General features: G+C 40.6%; 3 protein-coding genes across 3 annotated transcripts in view; 2 read left to right on the top strand and 1 right to left on the bottom strand.

Annotated features, from left to right (window-relative positions):
* Window positions 1-5,855, bottom strand: part of slc1a7a (solute carrier family 1 member 7a) — a 33,636-nt gene extending 27,781 nt beyond the window's left edge. The window contains exon 1 of the mRNA XM_069719457.1: window positions 5,715-5,855. Within this exon, the coding sequence (XP_069575558.1) occupies window positions 5,715-5,855 (141 nt within the window). The remainder of the gene's footprint in view (window positions 1-5,714) is intronic.
* Window positions 1-25,637, top strand: part of LOC138633300 (leptin receptor gene-related protein) — a 174,482-nt gene that overhangs the window by 5,680 nt on the left and 143,165 nt on the right. The window lies entirely within an intron of this gene.
* On the top strand, window positions 20,345-23,489 carry LOC138633311 (protein shisa-like-2A). Its single transcript, XM_069719474.1, has 3 exons — window positions 20,345-20,666; window positions 21,090-21,226; window positions 22,233-23,489. Exons 1-3 carry the CDS (start codon window positions 20,485-20,487, stop codon window positions 22,415-22,417), a joined length of 504 nt encoding a protein of 167 aa, XP_069575575.1. The 5' UTR covers window positions 20,345-20,484; the 3' UTR covers window positions 22,418-23,489.

Here is a 25,637-nt window from a genome sequence, read left to right on the forward strand (position 1 = left end):
TTGCAGATCCTCTCCAGTTCCGTCAGGTTGGATGGTGAACGTTGGTGGACAGCCATTTTCAGGTCTCTCCAGAGATGCTCAATTGGGTTTAGGTCAGGGCTCTGGCTGGGCCAGTCAAGAATGGTCACAGAGTTGTTCCGAAGCCACTCCTTTGTTATTTTAGCTGTGTGCTTAGGGTCATTGTCTTGTTGGAAGGTGAACCTTCGGCCCAGTCTGAGGTCCAGAGCACTCTGGAAGAGGTTTTCTTCCAGGATATCTCTGTACTTGGCCGCATTCATCTTTCCTTCAATTGCAACCAGTCGTCCTGTCCCTGCAGCTGAAAAACACCCCCATAGCATGATGCTGCCACCACCATGTTTCACTGTTGGGATTGTATTGGGCAGGTGATGAGCAGTGCCTGGTTTTCTCCACACATACCGCTTAGAATTAACGCCAAAAAGTTTAATTTTGGTCTCATCAGACCAGAGAATCTTATTTCTCATAGTCTGGGAGTCCTTCATGTGTTTTTTGTCAAACTCTATGCGGGCTTTCATATGTCTTGCACTGAGGAGAGGCTTCCGTCGGGCCACTCTGCCATAAAGCCCCGACTGGTGGAGGGCTGCAGTGATAGTTGACTTTGTGGAACTTTCTCCCATCTCCCTACTGCATCTCTGGAGCTCAGCCACAGTGATCTTTGGGTTCTTCTTTACCTCTCTCACCAAGGCTCTTCTCCCACGATTGCTCAGTTTGGCTGGACGGCCAGGTCTAGGAAGAGTTCTGGTCGTCCCAAACTTCTTCCATTTAAGGATTATGGAGGCCACTGTGCTCTTAGGAACCTTGAGTGCTGCAGAAATTATTTTGTAACCTTGGCCAGATCTGTGCCTTGCCACAATTCTGTCTCTGAGCTCCTTGGACAGTTCCTTCGACCTCATGATTCTCATTTGCTCTGACATGCACTGTGAGCTGTAAGGTCTTATATAGACAGGTGTGTGCCTTTCCTAATCAAGTCCAATCATTTTAATTAAACACAGCTGGACTCCAATGAAGGAGTAGAACCATCTCAAGGAGGATCAGAAGAAATGGACAGCATGTGAGTTAAATATGAGTGTCACAGCAAAGGGTCTGAATACTTATGACCATGTGGTATTTCAGTTTTTCTTTTTTAATAAATTTGCACAAATTTCTACATTTCTGTTTTTTTCTGTCAAGATGGGGTGCTGAGTGTACATTAATGAGAAATAAAATGAACTTTTTTGATTTTAGCAAATGGCTGCAATGAAACAAAGAGTGAAAAATTTGAAGGGGTCTGAATACTTTCCGTACCCACTGTACCTAATCAAGTCAGTCAAATGGATGACAGTGAGACATGATGGGAAAAAAGCTCACAGCACAACAGGACAGAGGTGACGAATTAGAAATAAATGAAGGAAATTTAAGTACACATCTGTGCAGTGAAATGATGGAGTAATAAAAGCTTTTTGCTTTTGTTTTGGAGTGGGAGAGCTTTTAGGCCTAATGGCTGAGTGTCTGTGCGTGTGTGTGTGTGTGTGTGTGTGTGTGTGGGGGTGGTAGTAGTAGTAGTAGTAGTAGTATGGTCGGGTGGGTGGGTGGGTGGTGGTGGTGGGGTGTTGGACAGTGTATGGAGACAGTAGACAGAGTTTGTGTTGTGTGTTTAAAGGACAGACACAGCTGTCATTGAGCCCTGACATCTGCTGGCACACACACACACACACACACACACACACACACACACACACACACACACACACACACACACACACACACACACACACACACACACACACACACACACACACACACACACACACACACACACACACACACACACACGCGCGCGCGCGCAAACACATAAAATCCAGGAGCTGGCATGTCATTTTTTTTTTTATAATTAGACTATCAATTAATGAACCCTGTTTTTACTTACATCCATCAAGGCTAGAAAGTGAATACAAAATATTATTTGTGCCATTTAAGAAGCAATCCTCCTCTGACTTCTCTTACACTGTTTGATACTGTCGGTTCATGAGGTGCAGACCTGCTTTTCAATGACAACATTTTAATTTAATTTTCTTTTGGCCATTACCTCCAATTCAAATTAATATTTAAATGTCACTGCTTTTCTGTAACCTTTAATCTGCACTATAAATTCACCACAATTTTGTAACTTTTTATGCTTTTCAGTTTTGAATGTGTAGGCCTTAGAATAAAGGCTCTGACCTCATCTCGCCCCGCAGACTAGTCTCCATTTGCTCATAGATGTTGGGATGAATGAATATTATGTTCTTCTCAAGTAGGGTTCAACAGGTGGGGGGTGGTGGGGCTCAATGGGCTTAGCAGGATGCAATACTGTGGTGCACCACAAAGTGAGATGGGAAATAAACAGCCAAATTGGAAGGATGTGTTTGGTGGATGGTGTGGAGAGTGAGTACATGAACTGGTGCGCAGGCTCGGCTTTATTTCTGTTGGAGCCTTTGGTTTATTTATTCATTGAATTGATCAAAGATATGATCAGTATTTGGTTTTATCCCTGATAGAAAGTGTGACACTGTCAGCTTGACTGTCAGCTTAAGTCCATGTCAAGAAATTTTGTCAGAGGATAAAGCCTGTTGATTGATTATCCCTTGACTTTTTATCTGGCATAATAATATTGAAATCACATTTGTCCACTACTTTGGTTTACAGCCAATTACTTGTTTAATAGCAGTTTTACACACAAGTCCCATTTGTGTTTTGCTTTTTAATGCAAAAAGAAAACAATGATAGCATAGTGACATGTCACCATGCATAGACATATATATGTCAATGGGTGACATGCTAAAATAAACTAACATGCTAATGATTATAGGCTACCAGATAAACATCAGTTAGCATTTTGCTTTTTAGCTACTGTGGCTAAGGACAGCCTTATATAGCATGACCTTAGACTGTTGTTATCAGGTGTTTTCATTGAGGTGAGAGATGAACTTAGTGCGCTGGGTGTTTATTTGTTTGAGGATTAATAAGCTATTTCTGATCAGCACAACAAGCTGTACAGAGAGCTGAAGTCACAAAATGGCCTCTGAGCTAGCACCTGTTCCAAGGACTTCAGGTTGGAAACAAAATAATTGTACAAAGACTCGAGAATTATTGTACGTCAATGACATTTAAAAGCCTAAAACAGAGTTGTAATTCAGTCCCTGTAGTTCTGTGCCATAGTTCTAGTATAGTCAGATTGACTGCAATGGCCTCTAACTACAGAGCTTGTGGTTGTGAAGGGCAGCAGTGACTCTCTCAGGAGAGGACAGCAGAGATGTGATTAGATCATTTTAAGGACAGATCCAAGGTCAGAATAATCAGGCTGGCTCCAAAATAGCATTAGTTTTTATTTTACCTTTGTTTAAATGATATTGAAATTGTCATAACCCACATTCAGGGGTTTTTGGAACCACTGAACGTATGTCATACAAAAGCCTGAAGTATTGCATTGTAAAGAACAAATAACCATTGTAAACCTGCAACCAACAGTAATCTCTCAGTGGGCTGCTCTTTAAATGTCTCTAAAAAAACTATTGTGCTTTCCATATTCAAAAAACATTCCATTTGCTACAAGACACGGAACTCTTTCAGATTTCGAGTAGGTAAAGCCACATTTATTTTGTGAACACTACAAAACAAAATAAATCCTCCTTGCCATTATAACTAACGTGTTGTCCATTTTCATAAAAGTAATCTTCTAGTTTTAAATGCTCTTGTCGTGATCGCTGCAAACCTCTGCTACCTTCTACACTGTTCACTCCTCTCTGTGCTGATGTCACCCACAACAGCTTGCTCTTGCACTCACCTATAGCTACAAAACAGCAACTGGGAACTGTGGGTAATAACACATCTTAGCAGTTCGCTTTGATGATCCAGTCCATTGGCTGCTGCGACTTCAGTCAGGTAGCAGGTATAGAAAATACATTTCCACTTGGACTCCAAGAGAACATACATCCTCACAGTATGTTCACCAGATTGTGGGAGGATGAAAGCCATTTTGCTTGCAATTCACTGCACCAGCATTTCACTGTAAGTTGCTGATGAACTCAAACATTGGGATTTTTCAATTTTAGGAGTGAAGTAGGCGTTTGCTCACTTATGGACCTCTCTTTATTTTTCTTGAACAGGTTCTTTGTCGGTTTATTTTTACATCAGAAAGTGTCAGCATATATAATTTCTATAGCTTCACAATGAGGATACATCCAGACACTAATGCTGTTCCTATGTGATTCCCCCCCCACACACAAACCTATCATCTAGCTCATCAACTACCCCTCTTGATGTCAGTGTGAGTCTAATTTTTTCTATTTGTTTCAAATTGAGGGTCCTAAACTCTGCGTGTAGAACAGTTGACATAATTTGCTTTTACACCAAACCTGAGATCATACTAATGACAAATGATAAGATCAACAAATCGACTCCTCTTAAAGGACACATTCACTCAATATGAAATAGATGGCTGCTATTGTCGTTAAAGAGCATGGTTGGCGTTTATCATACACATGGATGAGAAGAAAAATCACCAGGAAACCACACAAATGAAGTTACCCCGGCTCCCGCTAGAACTTTGTTTGACCGCACATGCATCCTCAAACGACGGCAAGCAACTTACATCATCATGACAAAAGCAAACACACACCCACCTCCTCATCATCCAATTTTATAACATTTCCGTTTTTGATGCAAGGCCCATTATGACCTTTATGATGATACCTTTCCGGTTCAGGTTAGTTTACAACAGTTTGGCTTGTGTTTACTTTCCATTCAGTCTTCTGAGAATTACATAAGTGAGCTCAAATGGTATGCTGTTGACTAGCTGTGTCTATGACTGATTGACAACTAATCTCTCCACCAGCAATCCCTTCCTGTGGATTCACTCAGGCCATAGGCAATCTGAGTCACTAATGAGATATGGTTTTGCATTCAAAAAGGCAGAAAAAAACCCTATTCCCCTGCTGTTTGGGTTGTCTTTTACCACAATGTGCCCGCTATAGCAGACTGATAATGATTTTTTTAATGATTCTCATCGTCATCAAAAATAGCCAACCCTGGATCCTTTCTGATGCTGTCTTTTTTTTAGCTGTCTTTTGCAGTGTTTCAGTCATTTTCCCACAATCCATCTGTCTGAAGCACATTCAGTATTCATTGCATTGGATCTCTTTAACCTTGATGGCTCTAATGTGGCCGACTGTGGTGATGAATCCTATGTTTTGGTGGAAGATGGGCACATAGACGTTGATTTATAAGGTCAGACTATTTGTTTGTGGTTGAGTGTTTTCTGTTTATTTATCCCATTTTGGGGACTTATCTGCCATCTGGGGACGAAAAAAAAAAAAAAATCGAGTCCCCACACAGTTAACAATTAATTTGGAGATTTTAAAATTGAAGTTAGAATTATGGCCAGCTTAGAGCAAAGGTTGGAGTTCGGCATGAAGCGGATATGGCTAAGCCTCCAGGGGACTGAATTTAAGTCAGTGCCGTCATGAAGTTAGTCGTGTGTGTGTGTTGGTGTGTAGCACACGGAGATAAAAAGGTTGATCTGGTAACAGGGAGTGGGGTAATCTCTATGTGTCTGAATCCACATGGGGTCACGCTGAGGCACACTGAGGGGTAAGATGAGGCAGGAGGGCAAATGGGCAGTGTGTGTGTTAGAAGTGGGGGAGGGGGGCAGGTGGTCACAATTAGAACCATCAACTGACCTGCTCGGAGAGCTGCTTGCCTCTGAGGAAGAAGCCCAGCAGGCAGCCGATTACCACGGCCAGCACAGACAGGATGAGAAGTCCGTTCTGCTTGCAGACGTTCTTCACCCGTCCCCACACTTCATCCAGTGCCACCGCCATCCTCCTCCACCGCCGCCTCCTCCTGTTTGTCCGGGTCCTGACTGCAACTTCGCAACCCCCTCAGATAAAACCACCAGAGCAAACCCCCACCCTTTCCACCTCTTATTCAGCCATTTAGAGCCAACGCAGATCCAGCAGCTGCCACCACACAGGAGCAAATATCAGAGTGTGGATGCAGCAGGTGGGGTGAAATAAATGGACACAGACTGATGACAGAGAAGGAGGGCTTGTTGGACAAAAAAACAACTGAGAAAGTAAAAAGTTAAAAAAATAAATAAAAAAGGGAAAAAAAAAGAAGCGATTTGGTTAATGGCAGATTAAAAGCAAAATTAATTAAAATTAAAGAGGTAGTCGTCCAAAAATAAAGCACTTCAGGAGTTTCTGCGTTTCTCCTCCGACCTGCTTCCTTCGTTGTTTCACATTAGACTAAGAGCATCATAGACACACTCACTATCTCTGTCAATCTGCGTCTGTCTCTTTTTCCTGTCAGTCAACCCCTCCGCCCTCTCACCCCACCCTCCTTCTCCCCCTGCAGACTCATTCCCACTGGTGGCCAACAGGGGGCTCTGCGACAGCTGGTGGTATTGTCATCAGGGTTAATACTACGATCCCATTAGGCTGCACTGCACAACTCAGATCTAAGGCTGGATTAGAGACCTCTCTGAACAATTGGACAGCGGATTGTTCCAGGCCACCAAAAAGAAAAGAAGAAAAAAACATACACGTACAAATTGCACAAGTGATATGAGGTAAAGAGCCGTGCAAAACAACATCAGGACCTTACAGCCACGGTCAGTTGTCGTCCTGTGTTTCTCTTTCACAGAGGTATGGCACCGATAATTGAACATAGTGACGACAAGGAGATGTACATGTGTAACAACAGAAATCAGAACATTCACAGACAGTTTTGTCAGAGGTCATTACAGCTGGTATAAACTGTGTGGGCGGCAGTACGTTACAACCTCAGTGCTGCAAGTTGAGTGTACTGAAGTGATGTAACGATGAAATTTAAAGTTGTGCGACTACAGACCTGTGATCACAGTGACAGCACATTCAGCATCAGTGATATAATCAGCCTCTTCTCCATCACTTTGGTATTACTAATGTGAATTTATGTTTCAAGGATAAGACTGGCAATAGTATACTTTTGATAATCCTATGAAAGAATCAAAACTGCCTAGGTCTGTTTCTGGACCTTTTGTTCCTGCTGAAGATCTGATCTGGTTAAGTTCGTATACTTACATAAAAAAAAAAAAAAAAAAAAAAAGGATAATACGGCTGGATAATGTTAGTAAAACTGGTAAATAGTGCTTTTGTTAGAGAATTGTTTTTTCAAGTGCTAATTTGGCCACACCAGTGAGTTTTCATCGCAGAGGGACAGTGTATATTAGATTGACACGAAATAAGTATCCATGGTGATCATAATGAAGCAACATGGGATAGGTCATGATTTTTTAATTTCGAATAGTCAAATATAAACAATTAATTAATGTATGCGACTTTCGTCCTTCCTTATTCCCCCTGTTTTTACCAGCGCCTAGTTGTTTTGCATTACTCCCACTAGAAGGTGGGGATATTGTCCACCAGCTGATATTAAACAACACAGGGAGAAGAAGATCACTGTATAACTTTGTGGCGTTGTGAAATGTGAAGCTACGGCGTGAACAGGAGAAACGTATAAAGACGACTACAGCCATGAAAAAGTTCTGTGGCGCTCCTGCAAAACATAAATGAAGATGAGGTGCAGTGCAAACTCTGGAGTTAAAGCATGCTCTGTATGGAAAAGTGGATGTAGATTCTGGGTCTCAAAAGTGAGGCCAGTGCAGAAAAGCATTAAAGTGCAACACCACTGAGTGCTGCTAGCCTAGGTTGGCTAGCGTAAACCAACAGTGAATAGCTAATTAGTTCTGAAGGATGTTTGCAGTTTATTTACCACCTTTCTATATAGAAGGCTGTTGATGGGCACTTAACTTAAATAAATGATCAGTAGCTAATTTAGCTCTAGTTAAAAAAAAAAAAAAAAAACTGATATCAGCCACTTATTAATTTTCCAGTAACACAGCAAACAATCTGACACCAAAATGTTGAAGTCAAAGGGATTTCTGTGATGTAATTGCTAGATTTCTAATTACATCAATTTCATTGATCGTTTATTCACAAAAAGCAATTGCATTGCTATAAATTGTATGAATAATGCATTCCTATAAAAAGCTAAGTTGGTCATGGATTCGGCAGAGCATGTTCTGCTGTATTGAGAGATGGGATGATACAGTCCAGGAACCAGCTGCACCCCCTTCTACCTTTAATTGGCTGCATTCCTCAGACCAACCTGCTCACAACCCTTTGACCTCATTCACAACCAAAGAAATTATTCAACCTGCCGAGGAGTCCTCTTGGAATAAGGAGACGAACACAGCATGCGAATACAAAATTGCACCCGAGAATAACAGTTACATTGTGTTACTGGATCAGATGAGGTCTATTATACAGATGAACACACCAACCTTCATATGCATTCTTCTGCGAGTGCAGGACAGTGTCAGCTGTAGTTAATGAATATACAAATCACTGTCAAACAGGATTTAATCTTTGGTATGGCTCGGTGAAATTCTCTCTTTACTTTTCTCCTGTTTTGTATTTCTAGAGATAATAAATTATTTTGCCTTGATTTTTTTCCCCCTCTTTGTTCATTTGGAAAATCCTGCTTTGAATACCAATGTCTGTTCTCTTTGTTGTGCATTTTCAATCTCTAATGAATCAGTGACTGAACAAAAAGCAAAATGATTGTTCCCTACCAAGATAGATGCATCTATTATACTGTTCGGGAACAGCCAAATTATTATTATAATGCATTTAATAGCTCTGTTTAGTGTGTATACAAAAATTGTGTTACAAGATTAGAAGATAAAGTCACTTTTACAGCTTGGTCTCACTCCAAAGACTGTAATACAATCGTTCACTAGGGAATACCCTGTCAGTGTCACGTTTTGTCACACCTTGGCCCGAAAAGTACACGCATTTATGACCGTCCTCTTCTTATTCTTAGGGCATCAAATAAAACCCATGTTGTCAAAGCTGTTGGCGTCACAGATGTGCAAAAGGTACTCTTTAGCATCAGCGTGGTGACGACTGAGGCATAAGAAGAAGGTCATGTGACAAGTACAGAGCGCAACAAAGTCTGCATTGTACGGACGTTGGAGCTGGTTGGATGAAATAGACACAGGATATTTACCTCAGAGACACCGGTTAGGGTCAGTAAGAAAGCAAGTCAATGTTTTTTTTTAAAGTTTTAAGTGTCTGACTGTTTGTAGTTCAATACTAATTATACTACAATGCTATTCTACATTCAGACATCATGTGACAAAAAGCTACGTGCGGTCTCGCTACGTTAAACGATAATAAAGTAAAACTAACCTGATGACGTCATGATGCTGGTTAGCTTTACTGAGGTGAAAACTAGCTATCGGCAATTCCATCCATCCATGATGAACTTTCAACAAAATTTAAAATGTTTTTCTTTGGATTCAGAGGGTGTAGGGGTACATATTTATGTTATAATGAGGTATCCCCATATATTTTTTTTTTATATCACTGCAACATTGTCCTTTAAACATTGATGCTGTGTCCCTACCAATGTTGAGAGTAAATCTACGCCCTTTAACGTATTTAACTTGCGTAACATATGCTGAGTAACTAAATAAGTAAATTACAAATTTTAACCCAAACTCACTGTTTTCCTGAACCTAACCACGTGGATTTTGTAGCCTAAATCTAAGGCACCATACGTGGTTTGCCGTGGCAAACCGTGACACTAACACACTTTGGTGTAATACAGAGTTAACGATTAAGGAACTTGAAGTCTTCCACATGCAAAACCCACAGCAAACCTAACTGAAAAAAGGGAGAATAAATATATGTTGGTCTCTCAGAAAGTGAACACCTGCTGTTCCCCGCTTGACTATGTGTTTTGTTTTGTGCTCACACGAATGAAGGCTTTTAAATACACCTGTGGTTTTGTGGTTTACTGTTTTTTTTCTCTGATAAAAGCTTTCTATAACACAGACTTGCCTGCAATTGGCCATTTGCTGAGCTACATGTACATTAAAGTGATGGTGGTAGATTCATCACTCCATTCTCAAAGGGGTGGTTTATGCAATGACTAAGCGATGACTCAGAAAGAGGAAGACAAAAGCAGGCTTCTTATTTAGAGTTTTATGACAGCTGTGCAGGCACCTTGCAATCGAGTGCGTGGATCTAGAACAATACAATCACACATTTCAATTATTTCTGTGGAGAATTTAAAACCTTTTTATCTATTTTTTTATTTTTATTTTTTTACAGATATTAACCTTTACTCTTATGAAATATATTGTTGAAGACAAGAAAAAAAAAAGATTCTCCAGGATGTAATAAAAGCAGCAAAAGAGCTGCAAACTGATTTCATTGATTTCACCACCAGAGTTCAGATCTCCATCACCCTGATCACACTGTAGTCCTGCACCATTCAAATAGTTTGTTTCATTTCTATTATTAACAGTACCACATGTGTGCCACATGGAGAAAACTGAAGGCTGGTCTTTTATGTTAACATAACAAGCTTTCACATTATGGGTGATATTACTCTAATTGTAATCCCAGATGCCACATCTGTTGTGAGGCTGCTGTGTAATCCGTGACTGTATGGGGCTCTGGGATGTGCCGTTGACTGCAGCCAAATATGCGGACTCAGATGTGAGCAGGCACCTCCATGAAGAATCTGTTCATCACTAAGGCTGCACAGAACATCATTCAGAAAATATATTACACAGCCCACTTTAGTCATAAATCAGAAAAAAGGCTGGAAAAGGACTGTGGAAAATAAAGTCACTTCAGCAGACACTTTTCAACAGTTTTCTTATCAGTCTGTGATGAGCCAAGGGACATGGGGACCTCATGCAAAATCAAAATGGACACGTTTGCAAGGCACAAATAAGCACAAAGGGTAGTGAGGTGGATATTGATGGGTGAATTTGAATGATTTCCCATTTGTTATCTTTTAGATTCCTGTCAGAGAGAACCTCAGTTAAAAAAAACATTTCTCCTTATTGTCTTATTCTATGCTCTGCTCGGTCTTTGCCATTGTTATAGCAAATACAAATCCACCTTGAATGCGTAAATGTTTATATCTTTATTTTAAAATCCCATGGACTGCATATTTTTTCAAACCAAAGAGAGGCAAGACACTTCAAACTAAAATCTTTAGTTACAGAAATAGCTTAACATATTAGAAAATAAGCCGGTCTGCTTTATAGCTAGTTTCGGCACTTGATCAAAATCAGCAACCGAGTTAATCCCGTTTTTGTGAGCGTGGTGCGTGCGCGCTGTGATTTCTCTACGGACATGAGCAGAGAGCGCACATCGCTTTTTCTGTCAAACTCTGAAAATTGACATAGGAGACTTCTTCAATGCTTCATAAAGCCCACAGCAGTGAAGCAATGAGCGACATTCGTCTTTCAAGAGGGGCAGAAAGTCACCGCCCAAAATGTGAACATTTAAAAAGGCGCATCAGGTCAGGGGTATGACCGGGTGGATTTTCTTTGACATTCGCGAGGTTGTGCACCGCGAATTTGTCCACCAGAGTCAGACTGTCAACACAGAATTTAACTGTGACGTTTTCAGGCGTCTGCTGGAAAACATTCGGTGGGAACAACCTAAACTGTGGTGCCATGGCAGTTGGGTTCCCCAACATGACAACGTGCCTGCTCACAGAAGGTTTTAAAATGGGCACATTTCTTAGATGCAAAAACACAATCGTCTCTCTCCACCTCTCCTACTCACCGAATGTGACTCTCTGCCATTTCTTTCAGTTCCCCCCCCAAAAAATTGACTTAAAGTGTGATGTAGGCTCTCTGCTCAAATTTTAGGTGCATGGAAAACTGCCATGCACACCGACCGGTGCTCACCAAAATTTGTGCAACTCCTGGGCTGATCTTGATCAAGCAATAACATTTTAAATTGGCCAACTTACTGACAACCACATCACGGTGCACAACAGAAACAGTCTCCGAACTTTTTGAGCTACTCTTGCACACACTATTGAAAACCTTGTTTTGAGTATCATATTCTATATCTGCCAAAAGATCCCCTTCAGCTTAGCTCAGCAGAAAGACTATATTACACTGTCCAGAAATGTAAGACCACATGTGTGAAAATTCTCATGATCTCTGTAATAACTACACATATAAAATCCGTAGTTAATACAATGAAAAAAAAAGAAGGAAAAAAAAGTGCTGGGAAATAGACAAGCAGTTTATATTTTTCTGGCATTCATCTCTGATTAAAAATGAGTATTTTCAAAACTCTAAGTCAGTAATTTCATAAATGTTACTTTTACGCTGAAAGGCATTAAACAATTGCACTCCAATTCACCCAAGTTAATTCTAATTTGTTACAGACAACAGTTTTTACATAGACACATAACATTGCAATTATGAGAAGATTTGTTGGAAATAATTGTATTATTTCAGAGACAAATGTTGCCTGTGCTTAGCCATGTCGCATGATGTGACGTCACTTGGAAAATTGGGTCTGGAACATAGTAACACATGTACAAGTATACAGTAGGATCCTCTGCTCTTAGTAATTACCAGCACCGTACAAAGTCTATGAAACCAAATCAATGACTGTTGGCTGTCTGATGTTGTATCTCCAAAGCAACTTTTCAAAAGCTAAGAATGACAGCCTAAATTTCAGCTTGGTGACTTTATTTTTTTGCAAATTCAACTAGCTTTTCAGTAGTCTGTTCAGTTTGAAAAGAAAGGGATTTCTCGAGTTCAAATGATGTGAAACTGAGTTGAGCTTGACAAAGATTTGGAGATAGCGTCTTTATTTTTACATTTGTAGTGTGTTAAATCAGATGTATAAACTGAACATGCTTCAGTAAAACAATAACAACAAGAATAAATGTATAATGTATGAAATGGAATAAGTGTGAAATTGTATTTTTTCAAGTGAAACACGTTCACTGATGTTGCCGTCGGGTACTGAATGTAATATGCAGAATAGAAAATGTCAGGATGTCACAGACCGGTGATTCTTTGGTTCGGTCTCCTCTCTGTTGCTGTGAGATTGTTAAAACGCAGCTCTTTCTTCTTTTTTTTTTTTTTTTTAACTCTGCCCGTCTGGTATTTTCTGCTAGTATTCAGACACTGTTATCCACCATACTCCTACCAGTCGAGGTGTTATTATATCTTGGACTAATTTAGGCTTTTGGAGGAAAGGTCGAGCTCTGGGATTGTCATCAAGGTGAATGCTGACACATTGTATTAAGGTACATTACATCCAAAGGAGCAAATCCTGTTGTTAAATTCCATAATTTTGTACAGTGCAAGCAATGGCATACCTAAAACACCAATTAGAGCCAAAGCTCCAGCTCATGCTTGCATTGTTGTGGTGATGGTTGTTGCTATGCAGCCCACAGAGGTGGTCAGAGTAATCTGTCATGTGGCAGGGTGCAGTGATGGAGGATGTTTACCGATGGTTTTCAGCGGGGCTAATGGGGGGTGGGCAGATGGATGGGAGGGAGAAGCAGAAGGGGGAGGAGGAAGCGGATGGAGAGCAGGTCGGATTGAGGGGTGGGGTGTCGGTGGTTGGGGTCATTGCACCGCTCTGATCGCTTGCCTTTCACAAATGAACAAATAATGAGAGGATGGATTTCCATTTGAAACACACACTCCACTGAAGATGTGTGTTCGTGACTGTAATATGTGCATCTTTATTTGTGTCTGAGCATCCATGACACACACACACACACACACACACACACACACACACACACACACACACACACACACACACACACACACACACACACACACACACACACACACACACGCACACACACACAAAATCAAATAATCCCCTTTCTTCTGCCAATTTTCCCTGTTTCTGGATTGGTCTGGCAGGGATAATCTGGGATTAGAACGAGCAGTCAGGCATGGTGCGCTACTCATTCATTTAGACGAGGCAGACGTGTTCAACATCCACAGGTCATCTGCTGTGTGCCAGAGCATATTCCATTACATATCATCTCAGGGCGAAATTTTGCAGATTCGGGCGCTTTGCTCGCTAAATCGAGAGCAAGAACGAATGTGGCTGCTGCAATGGAGCGACTGATTGAAAGGGTCCAATAATCTGACCTCCATCTTTTCCCCTACAAATGGTCTTTCTCTGCCCCTCTGACACTTTTTCCTGTTGATGTTCAGAAATCCAGATTATTCCAGTATTATTATGTTTTGATATGTTATGATGGAAAACACTGTCTGTTAGCGGGAGATTATTCTGGTTGACAACCTCTGGCTCACTATTTGCTCGTTTTGCTCATAATATTGGTGACATCCATCTTTTCCCTCTGACGCCCACTTTGTGACGCTCGGATTGTTTTTATTGGCTCAGTGAGAGGACACAATGAGCAAAGCCAGAAAGAGAGAAACTGGATCAGGGTGGTGTTCCTGTTCAAAACAGACCTAATCAATGCATTCTCCTCTTTTTCATTTATTCCATGCAAAATTGTTTGTAGTATGTGTTCATTTCAGCCTTTGAATCTATCAGAGTTCAATTAAATTCCACACTTTCCAACCTTTTGGAAGTTGGAAATCTCTGATGCTCTGATGCCTAATGATGTACGTGAGAGATTGATACTCACAACCAATAAAACATTGATTGGAGAGGTCCTCTGCCTCCTCAAACTGATGGCTGAAAATACAAACTTTCATGTGTGGACTCCTCTCACCAGAGCATGTTCCCCTGTGCCCTGTCACTCTCATCGAAGTCACTGATCCTGGAGTCCAGAGGTCTCATTAAAAAAAAATTATGTTTAGGTAGATACGAGCAAAAACAGAGCAACAATGAGACTTTTTATGTGGGCGTAGTGTTTCTGTTGACCTTTTTACAGCCAGGCTGGCAGGTGCGAGTAGCGAGTAACTGGAAATTCTGGCAAGGTTTTTGTTCATTCATTATCAGATCTGATAGTAATTGAGGAATATTACATTCAAGTCCCAGACACACATATGTCTAACTTATGTGGCTTGTGCGATAACAAACACATTTCTTTTCCCTGAGAGTCATTTTATTTATTCACACAGATGCTCTGCTCTCTGGCTTCACCATATAGTCAGACACGATCAACAAATTTAACAGTTTCTCTTCATGCAGGCCTCTCAAATGGAAAATAAATGCCATAAAATAGGCTTAATAAGAATGCGCCTATATTAGTCCCTGTTAGACCTATTTCAAACTGAGTGAGTGAATGAGTCATACTGAGCCTGAGGGTCAACTGAATAAGAGAAGACAACTACATGGAGCTTTTATGTCTGTTCGACGTCACGGAGACATTGAACAGAGTCCACTAAAGTATGAGAGCCATCAGCAGGGACCAGTCCTTTTTTTTTGTTGAAAAGATAATTAATTTCCAGGTTTCAATTTTACTGTGACCTGATGTATTAAAAAGATATCTGACTGGAAACAAAAGCGAGAACCCAGTTGTAGAGAAACTAAAGAGAGGACTGCCAAACAATTTATGACAAAAAAAAGTCAAAAATGCAAATGTCTTTTATAATGTTAACACAATAGTAACATATAACGGTAAGTAGATGAGAAACACAACTTAATGAGTCAAGTCAAGGCTCCATAACCATTTGTGTAACAAGACAAATCCAGGTCCTCACGTATGGGTGATATGGTGCCGTGCCAGTAAGGAGAATGTGCAAAGCGGGGGGGGGGGGGGGAGTGGTAGACTTACTCATCAAGTTTCTAAGCAACCGCCATATCTGAGCAATCTTTACATTAAGTAGGAGTTTAAAGCTCTGTAACCTGTCAGTCTTTTTCTGCCACACGGTCCACAATGTTAGCTTAAAATATTCAAAGAAATTACCATGGCGACCAAAAACCTTTGATCAGATTTTTTTAATCTATATATTTAATCTCGGTGACATGCCAACAGAGCACTAGTGGTGGCTGGTTGTGGCAAATACGTCGATGAATTCACAGTTTGCATTAAAGATCATTTAAAAAAAATTACCCAAGTGCTATTTATCAAAGCTAAATCAACTGAGCACTCGCATGTTGTCCCTTTGCGTTAGCTCTGTAACTGCTGCAATCAACTGAGCATCATTTTAGGGTTTTGTTTCTGCCCGCCTAATAACTGGAAGTCCAATGTTAGCTCTGTTTTGCTCCAAATCCTGGAGTAAATATTTGTCCATTTAGCAGTTTATAGTTGTCCACGTTCTTCCCCAGCTCGTCACACTCTGCCTGCCTGCTGTTTGGTGGTGCTGGACAAACTAAAGCAATGACCTGAAATCCACTAAAAGCCAACAGGGTACCCAAGGGGAGTGCAGAGTTGGGTGATAACTGTCTCTTTGAGGAACCCCTTCTACGGTGGCCCTGAGGGTCAAAACAAACGGACATTTCACAAAATTCTAAAACATTTAATCTGATGTAATGCGGGTTTGTGTTCACTTGTAAATCCAACATGTCGTACTACGATGGCCTCCATCCTGGTATACAGCTGCACCTGAAGTAGCATACCATTAGCCACTTTTCCATGTTACTCAATGTGTCTCCACATTTTTGCATTTTGTAAAATGTTGCGTTTTGTGAATTGTTGTTGTGTTTGGATCCTCTGGGCCAACGTACCTTTCACAATAGTTCTTTGTCGTTGATATAAAACAATACTGATCAATACAAAACAATCAGGCATTTCTCATTATTTGAAGACATAGACCTTTTTCAAAGTTCAAGTTGAAACTCCCTGCACCAACGGGAAAGATAAAGAAGCAAAAAGTTCCCCCCTTAATGGTACAACAGAGTACAACAGGAGTGTCAGGGACATGTGGTCTGTTCATGGATACAAAAATTCAAAGTCACCTACATGGATGTGTAACAACACATTAGTATTTAATGGGATCGATGGAGAAGATTCTAAAGGTGTTTGTATGAGAGCAGAGTTTGTTGAGGGAGTATTAAATATATTATGAATTCATAATATAGCAATATTCCATAAAGTCTGAGCTTAATTACATTGTATGATGTTCTCTGGCTGGAGCTTTCCACTCTGTTATTAGGTGCTGGCCATTGTAGAAAATATATAGGAGCTTTTAAATTTTTCCAGTTTCCACTTATTTTGATGTGACTACCAGTTAGATTTCAGAAACTGGCAATTATAGAAGATGGGAAATGACAGAAATGCATTACTATGTCAGGGCTTTAAGTGATTCACAATTTGACTCTAAATCACAGGGAACTGAGATATAGTAAATAGTTATAAATAGTTATAACTCAGTTATAAAACCTGATTATGAATAACCTTCGACAAGGCTGCGCTCTCACATGGTTTTTGTGCTACAGTGGTGCAGCAGTCCCTGTAGAGGTCATTTTAATGTTCTCACAATGAGCAGGCAGAGGTCATGAGTGTTTTAAACATGAGCTGTTGGTCAAACCGGCCAGATGTTTGTCTGAGCAGGTGTCCATCTTTCGTAACAGGCTTGTTGGATTGAGTGCTACCACCAGACTCACACTCTCTTGGCAGCACCGAGTTCATTCCTGGAAAGAGAATAATTTACTCATCATTTTTAAAGTGCCTTTAAGCCTACAAGTAGCCTGTGCATGGTCACTTAATATAGTTTTAGCTGATGCCATTTTTAAGCTAATTTGTGATTCAGCTATGTGGCAAATTAGGCAAACCCGACTGAAAATGAAAATGTACTTCTTCTACCATCAGTGACTCAGGTCACTTAACTTCCGATCTCTTAAGGCAATGCTGCTGCTCACTTACACAGATCTCTCCATTAATTTCTCCCTCTTGATTAAACCTCTGCTCAGGTTGTAGTTTGATAGAGCTATGATGCAAATTACATGACGTCACCAACGATTGGTGATTGTACAAAATCCTTCCTTAGTGCACTCATTCACTAATTCTGATAGAATTTTTAAGGACCACCTCGCAGTTGTATGCCTCCACCAACCAGTGACATTGTAGTTTACATCCATGTCTGTCCTTGCTCATATGAGATATACAGTATGTGCTCACATGCTTGCCCAAAGAAGCTCATTAACAGTAGACAATGCTTCAAATATGGACGTTCCTGCAAAGAAGCTGCAAATTCTGAAAAGTAGGTGCTTCACGTTCATCCTCAATCCGTTGGCAAAAATCTAGAGCCTACAGTGACAACGGTTTTAAGGTGGACCCCAAGATTTGTGTCACCATCTCAGTGTTTGAGCAAATGTGAGATATTGTCACATTTTACCCCTCTGTTCCTAAATATAGTGTTGAATAATGGACAGAAGTGACTTTTGCGGAACCTTATGGTGTCACAGTGAAATTCACGTTTGACCTTTTAGATATAAAGTATCCTCACCTGACCGTGTTTAGCTATTATACATTTGTGTGACATTACGTCATAATTAGCATATCAATTCTTGATTCATAGCCACAAATGTGTTTTGTGAGGTCACAGTGACTTTTGACCATCAAAATCTAATCAGTTCATCCTTGAATCAAAGTGAATGTATATGCCACATTTGAAAAAAATAAAAATAAAAAAAAATCCCTCAAGGCATTCTTGTGATGTCGCATTCAAAGTTTGAAGAAGTTCCCTCAAGGTTTTTTACATATATCATGTTCACGATAAATCACCACTTAAAAACACAATGGCTTCAGCATTGGCTGTTGCTGACACAAGTTAGAATATGCCTTCACCAGTTTGACAGATGTGCAGCCGTTTAGTTGCAAATACAGAAAACGTTACTTATGCATGTATATTTTGCCCGCCTCTTATCCATGATAGTTGCTCTCAACCTCATTTGGTGCAAGCTTGAATTAAAGTTGCGTGGTCTCCTCCCACTCCTGCCATTATGACAAACAACTGCTTAATGCAGACAAACATTGTCCAGATTGTTCTTGTCTATTTAACAGTAAGTTCTCATCACCCCCTTCAGTACAGTGTTAATTAATACATCTCTGGGTGCTCTGAAACAAGCAGATGCGAATGACAAATTAAGTTGTTTTCTATTCCAGAAATACATTTCCAACCTAATAAGAAGGTGATTGTTTTGCAGTACACTTTGATGTCATAGTGAAGTTGACCTTCGACCTTTTGATAAAATGTCATCATTTTCATCGTTATCCTATTTGACACTTAGAGTGAAATTTTGTCATAATTAGTGAATCAATTCTTGAGTTATAGCCACATGAGTGTTTTGTGACCTGACAGACCTTTTACCATTTTAAAATCTAATCAGTTAATTCTTAAGTGAACATTTGTGCCACATTTGAAGAAATTTGAGGCGTCCCTGAGATAAATGGGAAAGTCAATCTATTAGAGAAGTTCTCCTATGATTCATCACTGTATTGTGCTGATACGTGTACAGCTGTTCTTCTATATTTTGATGTCAAGACACACGCAATCCTGTGAAGAGGTCTAACTACCCAAAAGTGACAACAGCAATATGGTTTTACGAGCAGGGAGAATGTTTGAAATGCAATTTTATTTCAGTGTATTGTAAAGTGTTGAAGTATTATCTGTAGAAGTACGCTCAGACATGTCAGCCAAATGTCAGAGATCATGTAAGAGTTCCCTGTATAACTTCTTTACAGTCATGTTACATGTAACAACAAATTATATGACATATGCAGGCACGGCACTGGTGATAATTTGTCCTCACGCTCACTAAAAGCTGGGAGCTGATATTCTGTACCTGCTTGTTCCTGCACCGCTGCAGAGGGATCTAGTGGCTCCATGTAGATACTTTATTTTCAGTTTAGAGGGTGTATTGCTTCCCTTTATTCCCATGTTAACTAAATATAATTACTATTATTTCACCCAAGGTCCAGTTTACCACAGTGTAGAATCAATACGATCTGGACAATAACACTACTTGGAAAAATGAGTCACGTGTAGCTGACTGTAATAGGAGCAGCACTACTGGGTCACAGTGGACTGTAACACAGATATTATTGTGCTGTCATGAAGGAAGCATTTAAACGTGAATTAATTTAACACTACATGTTGAAACACTATAAAAACGGTCAAAACGTGACTAGAAATATATAACATAGATATATACATCGAGTTTTGTCATGCACTGTGCAGCCTTGCGTCTCAGCGCCAATGCACCGTTGTAACCTACAGATTGTAAAATGCGTGTGTGCGCAAAACAGAGAGAGAGAGAGAGAGAGAGAGAGAGAGAGAGAGAAAGAGAGAGAGAGAGAGAAGAGAGAGAGAGAGAGAGAGAGAGAGAGAGAGAGAGAGAGAGAGAGAGAGAGAGAGAAAGAGAGAGAGAGAGAGAGAGAGAGAGAGAGAGAGAGAGAGAGAGAGAGAGAGAGAAGAGAGAGAGAGAGAGAGAGAGAGAGAGAGAGAGAGAAGAGAGAGAGAGAGAGAGAGAGAGCGCTGCAGATTTCTTCAGACAAAGTTGTCCACCTCAGTCTCTTTACGTGTTCACTCACCGGGAAACACGCAGCTGATGAAGAAACGCACTCCACCACTGGTCTAACACCGGAGCGCAAACCCCTTCTCGCGCGGGGACCTTCATCTCCACGTTAAGCCACTCATCAAAAGTGTGTTTCCGTCTTGCTCCTTGTGTTTCACGCCGCATTATGAGCGCTGAATGTGGCAGCTACTACAGCGCGGACGGCGTGTTTGTGAACGACTTCTCTTGCCCCAAACCGGGAAACGCTGCCGCTGCCGTCTACTGCTGCGGATTTAATGATGTGAAGTATTGCTGTGATGATCCCAACAGTTTTTTCCCCTATGAGTATAGATACATGTGGTGGCTGAGGTAAGCACCATTTCAATTTAGATGTTTGTCACTTATTTAAAGTTGCGAAAGTGTTTTATGTGATTTATGAATAATCAGATGGGCTAATTACTGTTAAATATTTCTGCAGTTTTCTTGCTTTTTTTTTGTTTTTTTGTTTGTTTGCAGCCTTAATTCTACTATTCAAAAATTAAAGCGGAACTTTACACACTTGTTATATTTTGCACGGCCACAAGATATTTTAAAAAGCGAATTTAATAATAATCTGCTGCTGGAGTTCCTTGTAGAATTCCATGCAACATCTTTATTTTCCTTTCCTTTCCTTTCCTTTCCTTTCCTTTCCTTTCCTTTCCTTTCCTTTCCTTTCCTTTCCTTTCCTTTCCTTTCCTTTCCTTTCCTTTCCTTTCCTTTCCTTTCCTTTCCTTTCCTTTCCTTTCCTTTCAGCATCGGTGCTCTCATCGGTCTCTCAATTGCAGCAGTTGTCCTCCTTGCCTTCCTCATCACTGTATGTGTCCTCTGCTACCTCTTCATCGCCACTAAACCCAGTCGTCTTGACAACGGCCTACCTCTCAGAGCTCCAGGTTGGTGTGTGTGTGTGTGTGTGTGTGTGTGTGTGTGTGTGTGTGTGTGTGTGTGTAGGCTCTCTTAAATACAGGTGAGACTATGATTTAGTTTTACTGTATTTCTGAAAGCCTTTAACTTCTGAGAAAATCTCCGGATTTTCACCGTTTTGTGTGTTCTCTATGCAAGTAGCCTACTAAACACACGTCTCTTTTCACCTAAAGCCAGAAAATAATGTTGTCTGTAGAGTTTCATCAGAGTTGAATGGTTTAAGGAAGAGAACAAAATGAAACTAGAAATGACTTTGTAGAATGAAACACCAGTGCAGACTTCTGCCAAGGCCAACGATGCACTCTTCTCTGATATGTAAATGTACAGCTACAACCACAATATATGTAGATATATTTTCAAAACTATTAGATAGGGCTAGATGTCAACTACAGATACCAACACTTCATATTTTTTATGTATGAGAGAGTATAATTAGTATGTATGATATGTGTGAGTTCACTTTTCCATACTCATGCTATAGTAAATAAGTTAAAACAAAAATAATGTATTGATTACTACAGTTGTGGTGATCTAACATTTGCACAGGCTTCTGGTTCTCCCTTATGAAACCACTGTCTCTGAGTGCTCCATAAGAACTGCTTGAGAAGGTACATTCCTGTCCCAGATGATTACTGGTACCTGTAACTGTGGATTGTGATACGAAGTCATCGGATATCGAGGATGGCCTATATTTTGTCACTGTTGAACGTTGATATTGTCTATTGGATTTCAAGGTGTATGGCATTTATATTGCCAAAATCGTGGATCTGCGTTGTGATTCAAATCCGCTCCAAAATTGAATTGGTCCTTCCTTGGATTGCGTTACACACCATGAAATTCGGGCTGCTAGTTTTTCCGTAATCTTTCTAACAAACAAAGTGAAAACACATCATCTCTTGCGATGTAAAGTAATGGTAGGTCATTTTCTTTGAACTTTTCTTTAAAATGTTCTCTAATTGTCTCTGTGCTTTTCAGCAGGAGAAGCCGGCGAGGGACCCAGCGATGTGAGAGTGACCTGTGCGTCTGGTCCGCAGGGATTCAGAAAACACTTCATGAGCAGGAAGCTGGATTGCGATAATCAGCCGCCAGACCCCGAGCGCCTTTTCCAGAGGTGTTTCACAGCTGCGGTCACTGGCGTCAAAGTGGAAAGTCCCTCGTAAGCCACTTGAAAATGATTGCCGAAAAAAAGGACCTGCGGTGCACAGGTCAAGAAGGCAAATGAGTCTGAAGGCAGCCAGTGGACAGCTGTGAGTGGGAGGAGCAACAGTGACTGGAATAATGTGGTGTGCAGTAGAGCTGTTGTGGCTGAGTAGAATAAATATAAAGTCAGACTGAAGACTTGTGGAAAAATACATCTGAGAGCTGTCAACTGCTCTTACAAAGCCCACATGAAATGTCTTGACTGTGAGTTTTTTCGTGGACTGAATTTCTCTACTCTTCATGGCCTTCTCAAGATGGGAACCAATTCTTCTCCATCATCTTGGAAGTGAACGCATATAATTGGCTTTACGAGAGCCAAACAATCAGTAAAAACTGCTGAATCATGAAGGCACATGCTACAGCGGGCCAAGTATGGTGTTCTAGTTTACATTCATGATGTACAGTTTTATGTGCATTGATGCTGAAGATGTGGCTTGTGGCGAGAAAAGACAACAACAGAGTCTGCTTTGGGCATGTAAAGTCGGGACACACCCTTGTGAAGTTGAGAGCTGATGTTTGTAGGTGTCTGCTATATTTTACTCAGGGACTGAAGGATTCCTGGGAGGGACCAACAATGTAACGAGACTTCCCTTACCAAAAAAAAGAATACATCATGTGACATTTCTTCAAAATGATTAAAATGACTTGTATTTATATTTCCCTGACAAGCAACCTCGTTTGAACGTTCAAAGGATGACTGGAAGCTAGGTTGGACCGTGTTTTCCTCCGACACCGGCAATTGTGGTTTGCGTTTTGTCTCTAACCAGCAGCCAACGATGGTTTCTTATAACCATGAACACAACTTTTCTCTAAGCTTGACCAATGAGGATTCTGCTGAAGACCCAACCCCCTCCTAACTGCGGTATAACACCCATTACCACCAAGGAGGTTGGTGTGGGAGCTGGAACAGAGGAGGTTACAATGGTGTTGCTGTGCACCTGAGTGAAAATCACTGGATGTTGACAGCCTGGTAAATGAGCCAATGATTGTGAAGCGTGAATCAAACAGCTGATACAAGTCAGCTAATACATGCCCACTTATCAGTGCTTTGCCTCAACTAACACTGTGCTTAAATAGTTTTAGTCTCAGATCTGCATACTTTTAGCCCACATCTAGAAAACAGTCCTCTTAAGCGCCTGTTCTTGGTGGATTACTTTGTGATGTGAACACTGCATTTCCTTTGCTTCATTTTGAGTGGTGTGACAAAACAGAGGTTTATAAACGATGGTGAACCTTTTTTCAGAGTTGTAAAATCCTGTCGCAGACGATTACAAACCACTGTGCAGTGCTGTTTTGGTATCTAAAAAGCCTTAAAAGTTGTGCAGCTGCCACTCAAACTGCGCTTCACGGACTGTGTTTCATGGCTTACGTTAAGCAACATGCACACACAAACGGTGGTCTGTGCGCTGCGTTTCAGGGAGAGTGAGCTCGTCCCAGGGCACCAAATTCTACCATTATGTCAAAGGCTGCCGGCAGCTCAGAAATACGCACAAGCTCCCTTCGATTTTGACACCAGAACCTGATTAGGTTTAGGAAAAGACCATTGTTTTGGGTCAAGATACGCACACAATTTATTAACGTGCTCAAATATGTCACGTACTTTACGTTTGTTAGCTCGCTAAATTTAATACTTTATGTGATTGTATTTACTTTGAATTAAGTCCACATTGACTTTTGCTTTCTCACAGAATGGTACATGTTGGACGTGTAAGTTGTGTGTTTGATCCATCCAGTCATCAGTTACCTTCTACCAACACAGACTTTATACTTGTTCAGACTGACAGCCCAAATCAGTTTTTTTTGTTGTCATATCTAGATTTTATTTAGCAAAAAAACATGTAGGGCGATTTTTGCTTTTTGGGTCCAATTGGATTTCTACAGATGCTCAGTCCGGACACTCTGGTAGCCCGGATTGGATTTCAGGCATCACTTGCAATGCAAGTCACAGTGACAATGTCTTATTCAGAGCGACACAGTGAGCAGAATCTATTCTACCACGAGCAGAGTGCTGTCAGAGAGGCTCGATTTTGGCACTATGGAGGACAACGACAACAACAGTCAGACAGACGCCTAAATAAATTGCCACTTTGCTTCCACTTTGCTTCCACTTTGGAAATCCACAACACCAGCGTAACTACATGTACTCATTACCACAGTAACCAATACAGATAGGCTGGTGACGTATGGATGCACTAAATCTGATCCACTCACTTGCAAATAACATTGTGGATAGTCTGTCCTAAAGATCTGATTTGAGAGATAAATCCAATTTGCCTCCAGTCCGAACAGCCATAGTCACTTTTCCCTCTGCCATCTGACTTCCTTATTTAAAATGATTGGTCACAGCATTGAGGCAAAAGGCACATTGTGTGTATCTCTTTGATGCTAACAGCTTTGACAAAGCCGTTTCCCTGGGATGAAAAGCTTGACTGAGGAGACTGTCTACCCAAAAACGATCACATCGGTGGTTTGCTTAAGTTTGCAACTGCTGAGTTTAAGTGAAGACGGGGTATGCACTGGACAGGTCACCAGAACCAACACAGACAGACAGAAACAGACAACCATTCATGCTTACATTCACACCAATTAACCTAACATCCATGTCTTTGGAAGGTGGGACCCGACGTATCTGGAGGAAAAACAACACAGTACATTTTGATCAAGATTATTCCATCTCTAAATACATAGCATAGACACTGAATGACAGCCCTCCAGCTTTTGTCTGAAGAGTTCCTATTGCTGTATCTCATTTACATCATTTAGAAAAATGTCTGTGGACCCACTAACACAATATACTCTTTCTCTGCTGGAAAGTCAGCACTTTCAAGTGCCCTTCTTTTTTGTAACTGAATGGTAGCATAAATATTTCTAAATTCATGCAAAATGACGCATTTGTGATTGAATTTTGCTTGTGTGTATTTATGGAAATTGTTGTCAGTTTCTAATTCTGTGGCATTTCTTTTTCCAGTCAGTTCGTCTCAGTCAACATGTTGCCAAAGATGAACACTGAACTACAACAGAAAGGGCCACGTTTAACAATATGTATAATGTTTGTGTGTAGAAGTTACCTTTTGAAATTTTGCAATCAATCAGTTGCTGGCATAGCTGTTAAATGTTTGTAAGTTTCTGTTATGTTGTCTGTGTGTTTTACACACGTTTAACACTTCAGTTCTTTTTAGG

The sequence above is a fragment of the Brachyistius frenatus genome, unplaced genomic scaffold (genome assembly GCF_029030835.1).
Source record: "Brachyistius frenatus isolate BFR_SWC_R1_liver_20210118 unplaced genomic scaffold, ASM2903083v1 Contig_215, whole genome shotgun sequence".
Classification (NCBI taxonomy): domain Eukaryota; kingdom Metazoa; phylum Chordata; class Actinopteri; family Embiotocidae; genus Brachyistius; species Brachyistius frenatus.